At 38.3% G+C, this 12,306-nt stretch overlaps 1 protein-coding gene across 1 annotated transcript; it reads left to right on the top strand.

The window, feature by feature from the left end:
• The first annotated feature begins 5,638 nt into the window (after positions 1-5,638).
• Positions 5,639-6,616, top strand: LOC122449533 (olfactory receptor 52E4-like). Its single transcript, XM_043481189.1, has one exon. It carries the CDS (start codon positions 5,639-5,641, stop codon positions 6,614-6,616), a length of 978 nt encoding a protein of 325 aa, XP_043337124.1.
• The last annotated feature ends 5,690 nt before the right edge of the window (positions 6,617-12,306 follow it).

The following is a 12,306-nucleotide window of genomic DNA, read 5'->3' as shown; positions in this document are numbered from 1 at the left end:
CAAGGCAAACCATTCAATATCACAGTAATCTAAGTCTAGGCCCTGATCAGTAATGCTGAAGTTGAACGGTTCTATGAAGACATACAAGACCTTCTAGAACTAACACCCAAAAAAGATGTCCTTTTCATTACAAGGTAGTGGAATGCAAAAGTAGGAAGTCAAGAAACACCTGGAGTAACAGGCAAATTTGGCCTTGGAGTACAGAATGAAGCAGGGCAAAGGCTAATAGAGTTTTGCCAAGAGAATGCACTGGTCATAGCATACACCCTCCTCCAATAACAGAACAGAAGACTCTACACATGGACATCACCAGGTGATCAATACCAAAATGAGATTGATCATATTCTTTGCAGCCGAAGATGGAGAAGTTCTATACAGTCAGCAAAAACAAGACTGGGAGCTGACTGTGGCTCAGATCATGAACTCCTTATTACCAAATTTGGAGCTAAATTGAAGAAAGTCGGGAAAACCACTAGACCATTCAGGTATGACCTAAATCAAATCCCTTACGATTATACAGTGGAAGTGAGAAATAGATTTAAGGGACTAGATCTGATAGACAGAGTGCCTGATGAACTATAGATGGAGGTTCGTGACATTGTACAGGAGGCAGGGTTCAAGACCATCCGCAAGAAAAAGAAATGCAAAAAAGCAAAATGGCTGTCTGAGGAGGCCTTACAAATAGCTGTGAAAAGAAGAGAAGGGAAAAGCAAAAGAGAAAAGGAAAGATACACCCATTTGAATGCAGAGTTCCAAAGAATAGCAAGGAGAAATATGAAAGCCTTCCTCAGTGATCAGTACAAAGAAATAGAGGAAAGCAATAGAATGGGAAAGACTAGAGATCTCCTCAAGAAAATTAGAGATACCAAGGGAACATTTCATGCAAAGATGGGCTCAAAAAAGGACATAAATGGTATGAGCCTCATAAAAGCAGAAGATATTAAGAAGAGGTGGCAAGAATACTCAGATGAACTATACAAAAAAAATCTTCATGACCCAGGTAAGCACAGTGGTATGATCACTCACCTAGAGCCAGACATCCTGGAATGGAGCATCAATATGAACAAAGCTAGTGGAGGTGATGGAATTCCAGTTCAGCTATTTCAAATTCTAAAAGATGATGCTGTGAAAGTGTTGTACTCAATATGCCAGACAATTTGGAAAACTCAGCAGTGGCCACAGGACTGGAAAAAGTCAGTTTTCATTCCAATTCCAAAGAAACGCAATGCCAAAGAATGCTCAAACTACCACACAATTGCACTCATCTCACACACTAGTAAGGTAATGCTCAAAATTCTCTAAGCCAGGCTTCAAAATGATGTGAACTATGAACTTCCAGATGTTCAAGCAGGATTTAGAAAAGGCAGAGGAACCAGACCAAATTGCCAACCTCTGTTGGATCACAACAATGAACTCTTGAAAAAGGAAGAGATCCAGAAAAACATGTATTTCTTCTTTATTGACTATGCCAAAGCCGTTGACTGTGTGGATCACAACAAACTGTGAAAAATTCTTCAAGAGATGGGAATACCAGATCACCTGACCTGCCTCCTGAGAAATCTGTATGCAGGTCAGGAAGGAACAGTTAGAACTGGACGCGGAACAAAAGACTGGTTTCAAATAGGGAAAGGAGCACGTCAAGGCTGTATATTGTCACCCTGCTTATTTAACTTAGATGCAGAGTACATCATGAGAAATGCTGGGCTGGAGGAAGCACAAGCTGGAATCAAGATTGCTGGGAGAAATATCAATAACCTCAGATATGCGGATGACATCACCCTTATGGCAGAAAGTGAAGAACTAAGAGCCTCTTGATGAAAGTGAAAGAGGAGAGTGAAAAAGTTGGCTTAAAGCTCAGCATTCAGAAAACAAAAATCATGGCATCTGGTCCCATCACTTCATGGAAAATAAATGGGAAAACAATGGAAACAGTGACAGACTTTATTTTTGGGGGCTCCAAAATCACTGCAGATGGTGACTACAGCCATGATATTAAAGGACACTTGCTCCTTGGAAGAAAAGTTATGACCAACCTAGACAGCATATTAAAAAGCAGAGATATTACTTTGCCAACAAAGATCTAGTTAGTCAAGGCTATGGTTTTTCCAGTAGTCATGTATGGATATGAGAGTTGCACTATAAAGAAAGCTGAGTGCTGAAGAATTGATGCTTTTGAACTGTGGTGTTGGAGAAGGCTCCTGAGAGTCCCCTGGACTGCAAGGAGATCCAACCAGTCCATTCTAAAGGAATCAGTCCTGAATATTCACTGGAAGGACTGGTGCTAAAGCTGAAACTCCAATACTTTGGCCACCTGATGCAAAGAACTGACTCATTGGAAAGGATCCTGATGCTGGGAAAGATTGAAGGTGGGAGGAGAAGGTGAGGACAGGTGATGAGGTAGTTGAATGTCATCACTGACTCAATGGACATGAGTTTGAGTAAACTCTGGGAGTTGGTGATGGACAGGGAGGTTTGGCATGCTGTAGTCCACGGGGTTGCAACGAGTCAGACATGACTGAGTGACTGAACTGAAGTGTGCTGAAGAGCCACAGCTTCTGCAGGGGAATTTGTGTGGATGTGTCTATGAGCAGGTGCATCTATGTTTATATTGATGTACTCTTTCTGTTAATATATTGACTGACCCAGCACCTTTGTTTTGGCACTCACATTCTTCTGTCACTGTTTCACTTTTATTGTCACTGACTCTGAACAAAGTCGCCCTACAGAACCTGTCTGCAGGAAGAACTTGCACTACATCAGGATTTAGAATCTAGCTCTGAGTCCTATTTCTGTTTAGTCTTTGCAAGATTTTGTGATGGTTTTGTTCTGCTTTGTGCATTTTGTGTTGGACTCGGCAGCATACTTTTTGATGAACTTTAATACTTTGCTTCCTCTGGACTCATGAGAAAAGAAACGTTGGCCAAATCTGGATCCAGTGCTTGAGAGCATATAAACAGGCTAGCAAAGATGTATCTGCTTAGAGACACAACCATACAGCTTCCACTGCAGAAAGGTGGGACTCTAATAACATGAGAGACTATAAGGGCTGGGGAAATCTGAGTTGCAGAAAATGACCTGGGAAGTGTCCATGGAAAAGCCATTGAACTGCAAAAAGGTTAGAGTGAAAGGCAGGATATCAACAACAGGGGTTTACCTCTTTTGCATTTAAGAGCATGACTACTCCAGCCAGGTAGTAAAGCTCGCCTGGCTCTCCTACCTACACATGTATGGGAATGAGGGCCATTGTGATACCTAAACTACAAAGCCCTAATCTAGTCCTACATTAAGTTTTAGCTTCACTTCCTGTCTCTCAGGCTCCTCCAGGACTGCAAAATACTGGAAGTTTTCTAGAATCCCTAAAGTCAACCAGCTTTATCTACTGGGAGCACACGGCAACCTCCAGAGTCAATGTTACACATAATAGTAGTGATGCCTAGTGTGTACGTTTGGGGAATCAGGGAGTTAAAAAAGAGCTAATTCTGGGCATTTTGGGGGCCTATACTTAGGTTACTTAAAGAGCCACATCATGAAGAAAGCCTGAAGGTGAGGAGTGGAGAAATGCAGGACTGTTAATGCGCTCTCTGAGAGGCAAATTGATCTTTGCTAAGGTACACCTACATACATGTGTACACGCTCACATGTACATATTTGAAGACCGTGTGTGGGACTAGTTTTCCACCCTCTTATTGTCTTACATTCAGGTAAGTGATTCTAGGTGAGTAAGGGCTTTATATTCTGGTGGCCTCATCTCTGAGCTTCAGGTGATCAGAATCTCACCCCCTGTTTCATTCTTATTCATTATTGTACATTTCTAGTCACTAAGGTCCCCTTGAGTCCCATATTGACAGAAAACCTGTATTTTTCAAATAATTGTGGGTTGCTTTACTGTGTGAAAGTGATACGTGTTCTTAAAATTTTTCCTCATTGATAAATGTATATATTCTTTATCTGCACCATAAGTTTTCTTTTTCTTCCCTTTTTTCCTTTTTAATAATACATTTTTTTAAATTAAAGTGTAGTTGACTTACAATATTGTATTAGCTTCAAGTTTATTGTCTAGTTATCCAATTTTTTGTAGATTACAAACATAAAGTTTGTTATAATATTATTGATAATATTCCCTGTTCTAGGCATTACATCCTTGTGACTTATTTATTTTATAATGGGTAATTTGTACCTTTTAGTCCCCTTCTCCTTTTTCACCCATTCTTCCACCCTCCCCTCTGGCAACAGTTTGTTCTTTGTATCTCTATTTCTTGCTATTTTTTTTTTTTTTTAGATTCCACGTATGAGTGAAAATATACAGATTCCAAATAAAAGTGAAAAAGAAAATATAGTTTTCTTTCCCTATCTGACTTATTTCACTTAGCAAACAACCCTCTAAGTCCATCCACATTGTCCCAAATGGCAAGATTTTTTTATAGTTAAATAATATTGCACTGTATATATAACATCATAAATGTATATATTTACATTTCTGAATGGAGAATTATATTATAAGCCTAAGTTTTATTATTTTTTAAAAACTTTTGTTGACCTACTTGATCTTGTTTGTTGAGAGCTATGTAATACTTCATTAATTTCTCATTGAATTTATTTTTGTTTCACGTATTTTAAGTATAGTCTTTAAGTGAAAATTCACTAAAAATAGATGCAATATATTCTTAAAATTTAGCATGTTCTGATAATAAACAATGAATCAATCTGTCCTTAATAAAATAGTTATGATAAAACACATTCTCTTAGATATTAATTTTATGCCACATTATTACTACTCTAATACTACAATGTGCTACTATATCATATTGATTATATATATCATGATATCAGAATTATTTTATGCTACTTTAAATCTACCCTTTTTCTCACTTATTATTATTTTTTAATTGGAGTCCCAGGCTGTTCTTTTAGACTGCAATATAGAGGGGAATCAGGAGCATGAAGTCAATAGCAGACCACTTTAGCACACCAAAGTGTTATTACAAATTATAGCTTATCTGAATTTAGTCTAGAGAACAGGGGACTCAGTGCTTCATAGGATATTCTCAACCACGACAGTCTAAATTTCTTGCCAGATGGACACATGCAGGTTTGCAGGAAAAATCCAAACTGTGCTGAATCTTCAGTGTTGAACTTTAGAAAACACTGTGGAAACCTACAATTCTGATCAAATGGAAGTCAAACAGGCTGTGGTGGTTTTGAAGATATTTCCCTTTTTTCAGTTTTATTGAGATATAGTTTATATACAGCACTTGTATAAGTTTAAAGAGTACAGCATAATTTAACTTATATACCTCATGAAATTATTATCACACTAAGGTTTGTGAACATCCATCATCTCATGCATATACAAAATTTTAAAGAAATAGAAAAAAATATTTTTCTTTTTGATAAGAACTCTTAGAATTTACTCTTAACTGTCAAACATATTTATAATATTGCACATTACATCCCTAGTACTAATTATAACAGAAAGTTTGTACCTTTTGATTGCCTTCATCCAACCTCCCCCAGAATTATTTTTGTGTATCTTAATATTCCAACTTTTATTTCTACTTTGAAAATCTTGATTCTTTTTAAAATCCAGACTCAGTTGTTTCTGAATTGCCCTTTTCAGGTGCTCCACCAGGGGACCAGCATGACTGGCTGCAATGCTTCCCAGGGCCACCCCCCTTTCTTCCTTCTCCAAGGCATTCCTGGGATGGAGGACAAACACAAGTGGATCTCTATTCCTTTCTCTTCCATGTACTTTGTCACCATCCTGGGGAACTGCACCATCCTCTTCACCATCTCCACAGAGCGCTCCCTGCATAAGCCCATGTTCCTGCTCCTTGGCATGCTGGCCCTCACGGACCTGGGCATGTCCACGACCACCATCCCCAAGGTGCTGTGCATCTTCTGGTTTGACCAGAGTGACATCAGCTTTGAGGGCTGCCTGGTCCAGCTGTTCTTCCTCCACTCCATCTCTGCCTTGCAGTCTGCCATCCTCATGTCCATGGCCTTTGACCGCTACGTGGCCATCTGTGAGCCCCTGCGCTATGCCACCATCCTTTCCAACAGCCGCATCGGGCTCATCGGCCTCGTGAGTTTAGTGAGAGCTGTCCTGCTCATTCTCCCCATGCCCATCCTCCTCCAGCAGATGCCCTTTCATGCCAGGCATGTCATCCCCACCACCTACTGTGAGCACATGGCCGTGGTGAAGATGGTGTGTGTGGACACCACAGTCAACAGGGTGTATGGTCTGGTGGTGGCCTTGTTGGTTGCTGGGGTAGACATCTCAGCTATTGCCTCATCTTATGTGCTGATCATCCGGGCTGTGATGCGGCTCTCTTCTCAGGAAGCCCACCAGAAAGCAGTAAATACCTGCACCACACACATCTGTGTCATGCTTCTTTATTACACTCCCCCTCTTTTCTCTTTTCTTGCTCATCGCTTTGGCCATGGGATTCCACCTCATGTGCACACCATTCTTGGCAGCCTCTACTTCCTTGTACCTCCAATGCTCAACCCTATTATTTATGCAGTGAAAACCAAAGAGTTTCGGGACAAATTGACAAAATGTGGGTGCTGGAGGAAGGAGCCCATAAATATTACCTATGGTCAGAAACCGGTCTGATTATCTGGCACTGCTGATTATAAGAAAATAAAAAATATAAACATAAATGAAGTTCCTTGAGGAATTAGCTCATGGAAGAAATATGTCATATTACAAATTATCTGCCCAAATTCTTAAACTGAGGGTCTGAGACACAGGAGAACTTACTCTCACTATTTCCAAAGCAAGGCTACAATCTCACATTAAATGAAAAAATAACATATTCTCTCCATCTTGACATGGTAATTGGGAAAATTGAATGTGATGATGTACATAAAAGAACTTTGAACAACACACACTGAATGCAAGTAAAATGAGGTGGAATGTTTCCACATGAAGAGAATACTGGTAGAAGAGAATAGTGGTAGAACTTGTCTACCACTTTGCCAGGAGAAGGAAATGGCAACCAACTCCAGCTTTCTTGCTTGGGAAATCCCATGGACAGAGGAGCCTGGCATGCTGCAGTTCATAAGGTCACAAAGAGTCAGACGTGACTTAGTGACTAAAACACAAACAACCACCTTGCCAAGGTGGAGTCAAGTTGTGTGGGAAGAGGTTAAGATTATTTGAGGGGGAATGAGTAGGTCAGGGAAAGTACACTAATTTATTATACCTGCTGCAAGAGTCTTATGTTTGGTTTATAGGACTTGCTTCTTTGTAGAACTAGGGGGAATATGGGCAAGAAACATAATCTCCAATTTCTAGAGAAATTCAGTGGAAAAGGAAAAATGGGAAACTCCTAAGCTTAAAAGGTGGATATGCCTTTAAACCAATTTCACATTTTTAAAAATTCTTATTGTCAACTCTCCTGCTTGTTTCTACTAATTCCAGTGTTTCTTAAGAATCTCTTACTGAGAAAATTCTGAGAATGTTTTGTTATTGCTTGTAGATATAAGTCAGTTTTATACTGGAAGTCATTGGCTATAGACCTCTGAAAGGCAATTTCTCTGGAAACATGGAAATGTCATGGGCAAGTACTTGGACAGTTTGTGGAGCTCAGATCTTGTGCCCAAACTTAGGAATTCATAAAGTTCAGAGGATATTATTTATCACTTTCAGACAATGATTTAGGATATAGTGCAAATCTTTTAAGATGCCTGAAGGGTAAAGTCCCGAAATTCTAGGGATGGTCATTATATTGTAGAGCTAATATTTAAAGACAGAACTCAGTGAAAAGACACACTTGAAGCCACATAGCTACCATTTAAAGGAGACATTTTTTTTGTTTTGTTTTGTTTGGCCATGCCTTGCAGCATGTGGGATCTTAGTTTTCTGACCAAAGATTCAACCTGTGCCCTCTGCAGTGGATGTGCAGAGCCCTAACCACTGGATCACCAGGGAATTCCCTAAAGGAGACTCTTAAAACACTAATCTAGAGGGAAATAAATGATACTCCTCCAGAGAGTTATACCAGCTATAATAAATACCAATAAATTATTTATTGAACAATTATATATATTGTTCATTGAACAATTCATTATATTGTTCAATCCAATATATTGAACAATTCATTAACAAGGGCTGTGAAAGATGAAATATTTCAAAGCTTGAAATAATGGGCACAACCTTCAGGAGGAAAAAAAAAATGAGCTTACTAGGAAATATCTCTTCTACAAATGAACTAGAGATGAAGGAAAGCTTACAGGAGAAAAAATGGTTGAGGTACAGAGTACTGCCTATCTGACACCACAAACCTGAAGATTAAACACACACACACACACACACAAATTACTCAGCATAATATTTTATGATTAAACATTTAATTGACAAATAAGTAGCAGTTTGTGAAAGAACCTGAAGCACTCATTAGCTGGAGGGGCTGTGGTAGCACAAAACTTAATTTTGCTGAGATCTCTGTCTGATTTAATGAGTTATAGAAGCAGAGATCTGCATAATAAAATATTATCTATCTCTCATATTTTTTTTCCTTTTTCTTTTGACTGGCTATTTTATAAAAATAAGAAGTTTATTTTTACTAAAATTACGAGCAAAACATTTATTAACTTGGGAATAAAATGCATATTGGGAAAATTGTGGCAGGAAAGCTGTCAGCAGCAGATGATTCTGAGAAAACAGAGACAGCTGAGAAACTCAGAAAAAGAAGCAAGTCTGACTCCATCTGTGTTTTTTCTCTTGGCCTGTTTTCTTCTTATTTAAGTGTGGTTTTTTGTTTCTACTGTAAGATCAGCTTGATTCATCTCCTGTAGACTTGCTAACAAGAGAGTATATGACACAGATATAAACTATTATTTTTCTCATGTTTATAGAATTGTTTCTAGCCTTGCAAAGCTAGAAAAATGTTCAAATGCTTTGGTCAAGTTTAAATCACTTTCTGTCTGCTAGGTATTCGGATTTGAGTTAATACAGAGTTGACTGCCCTTCTATCATCTCCATTTTATGGATAACTTATGGTAAAGAATCCGCCTGCAATGCAAGAGACGCAGCTTCAATCCCTGGTATGGGAAGATCTGTTGGAGGAGGAAATGGCAACCCACTCCAGTATTCTTGCCTGGAGAATCCCATGGATGGAGGAGCCTGGAGTGCTATAGGCCATGGAGTCACAAAGTCAGACACAATTGAGCAACTAAACAGCAAACATGCCTAGTAAGAGTCTCAAGCTCCCAAAATATAAACAAGTAGAAAATAATTATATAATAGTAAATATATAAATAAGTATCTTCTAGTAAATTTTCATGAAGGCAACACCTGACTAGAGTTTCAGGTATTGGGGCAAAAGTTTTTGTAGCATTGGGGAATATAAATCTAGATTTTCCGGAAAACAGGCCTGAGACAAAAGCTTGCATATTGGCAGCTCATTTAGATATGTGTTCACAAACTATGGGCCTTTGTAAAACAGTGAAACAAGAAAGAGAAAAAGCCAATATAAGGATTTTTTGGTCCAGTTGCACACTGTTAGTGGAGACTATTGTCCAGCCCTGCCAGAACCATCTAAAGAGCCTTCTGAAATACATCTCAGAGTATTTCATCCCCAGGGGATGAAAAGACTTCTCCCAATGGCTCAAACAGGATTCTTGGCCTGCCCAACAGGTGTTAACTCCAGGTACTCAAGCAGAACTGTTTGCTAGGGATATCCATGGACTTAGGGAAGCCCCATGGCAAGATGTTCCACATTACTAGGCATGATCTGAGCTTGACTGTCTGATTATACCTGCTAGGAACTGGTCACAGCAGTACTGCTTGAATGAATACAAGAAGATTATGAATGGTGTGCAAAAACTGTTTAATGTAAAAATCTACAAGACCAAGGCCTCACAGGCTTCCCAGGTGGCACAATGATAAAGAATCTGCCTGCTAATGCAGGAGACACAAGAGATGCAGTTTCAATTCCTGGGGTAGAAAGATCCCCTGGAATAGGAAATGGCAACCCACCCCAATATTCTTGCCTGGAAAATACCATGACAGAGCAATCTGGCGGGCTACATTCTATGGGGTCACAAAGAGTTGGACACAACTGAGCAACTGAGCGTGCAGGCGGCCTCACCGTAAGCTGTGAACTTTCTTTGAGACTAAGAAGGGCTCACACCTTGAGTTCATCCAATAGAATCATTATTTTAATTTTTCAACTTCAAATAAAAAGTTATCTCATTAACATGGTTCAAATTCCATAACTATAGCTAACTAAAAAGTATTCTTCTTAAAATATTTAAAAGTGTTCCTAGAAAGAAAAGAGCTTCTATAGACGTGTATAGTTCTTCTCAATTCTTACTTCTTTTTGTCTTCTTTTTTTTACACAGAATGAAATAAACAGTGCTACTTACTATTGTTGTTCTTTCTGTTTTTGTTGTTAAAATAATACATGTACTTTGTAAAGCAAACAAATGTGATAAGATACACAATGAAGTGTAAAAGTCTTCCTTCTTTTTTTACATGAAACTGGTCCCTGGAAGTAAGCCCTTTAAATAGGTTTTATGCATAATTTACTAACTCTACTTTGCTATTTAAAGTAAGCATATAGATACAAGCATTTAGATATGATTCCTTTTTTCATAAATATGACATATATTTATTTAACTTTGAACTTTTATGTGCAGCATAAAAGTTGTTGCCAATTGTGAATTCCCTTTTTCTGCCTCTTGACAAGACCAAGAAACATTTTTCTTTGTTTTCATTTGATTCATTGAGTCCTGAACTTTTCTACTTTGATTCTTTGGTAAACAACACTTCCCTATGTATAATTCATTCTCCTTCACCACACATGAGATAAAAACAGACCTACTTCAAATGAAAATTAAAGACAAATAAGTCTAAAGTTCCCCTTCCCTTTGTATTATCAGGTTGTCAGTCACAGACTTCCTGTATTGAGAAGGACAATATTTCCTCCACTGCTGCAGGGTTCTTTTACCTGAAGTGCTTCTTGTATTTTTCCTCCATTGAGAAATCTTTCCCAGTTGGAGCTCATGCTCCATTTTGATAAAATAAAAATACCACTCCACATGCCTCCCCTGAGAATCTCCCATGTATATGAGGGAGAGCTGATTTCTTGGTTTGAGCTTGGTGGTATTCTCTTCTTCCTATCCAATAGTGTCAAATGAAGCTTTCTAAGACTAATGGTTTTAGTTTGTATTTTAAAATAATAGTTTATTTCTGCTTGTGAGGTGTCAAATTTCATATCATGTGACTGAATGTGCTTTATCCAAACAAACCTATCATCAGTTTAGCATAGATTTTTAGATAGGTTTTCTATGCCTTTACTTAAAATAATACTGCTCAGAAGTTCCTTTCTTAAAATGTTAGTCCCTGTGGCTGTTTTAATAAATCAACACATCTGAGAATAAACTAGCATATTCATAATTTCTCAGCTTTACTTTATTTAACTTTAGAGAAAAATATGTATTTATCTAGCCATGTATCTCATTGTATTCTTTGTTAAGAACTCTACCAAAACATTTCAATATTCAATTCTGTGGCAAAGATGTCTGCAGGTAGGTCTGTGTATTTAGATCTAAATTTCAGAGTCTGATACTTTACATAAGTGCAACTGACTGAGGGCCTATTATTCAGGTGGTGAATACTTCAGCTTCAGACAAACATTGCTTTATTGTTCGTTGTTTCTTCATTTGTTCACATTTATAAAGTTTTCAGTGATCAATGCAAAGAAATAGAGGAAAACAAGAGAATGTGAAAGACTAGAAAATTAGAAAGACAAGAAAATTAGAGACATCAAGGGAACATTTCATGCAAATACAGGCCCAATAAAGGACAGAAATGGCATGGGCCTAACAGAAGCAGAAGATATTAAGAATAGGTGGCAAGAATACACAGAACTATTCAAAAAAGATCTTCATGACCCAGATAACCACAATGGTGTGATCACTCACTTAGAGCCAGACATCCTGGAATGCAAAGTCAAGTGGGCCTTAGGAAGCATCACTATGAATGAAGCTAGAGGTGATGGAATTCCAGTTGAGCTATTTCAAATCCTAAAAGATGATGCTGTGAAAGTACTGCACTCAATATGTCAGCAAATTTGGAAAACTCAGCAATGACCACAAGACTGGAAACGGTCAGTTTTCATTCTAATCCCAAAGAAAGGCAATGTCAAAGAATGCTCAAACTATCGTACAATTGCACTCACCTTACACACTAGCAAAGTAATGCTCAAAATTGTCCAAGCAAGGCTTCAACAGTAGGTGAACTGACAACTAAAAAGCAAGAGAATTCCAGAAAAACTTCTGCTTCTGCTTTATTAA

This window comes from Cervus canadensis, chromosome 11, assembly GCF_019320065.1.
Source record: "Cervus canadensis isolate Bull #8, Minnesota chromosome 11, ASM1932006v1, whole genome shotgun sequence".
Classification (NCBI taxonomy): Eukaryota; Metazoa; Chordata; class Mammalia; order Artiodactyla; family Cervidae; genus Cervus; species Cervus canadensis.
This window is presented reverse-complemented; position numbering and strand designations above follow the sequence as displayed.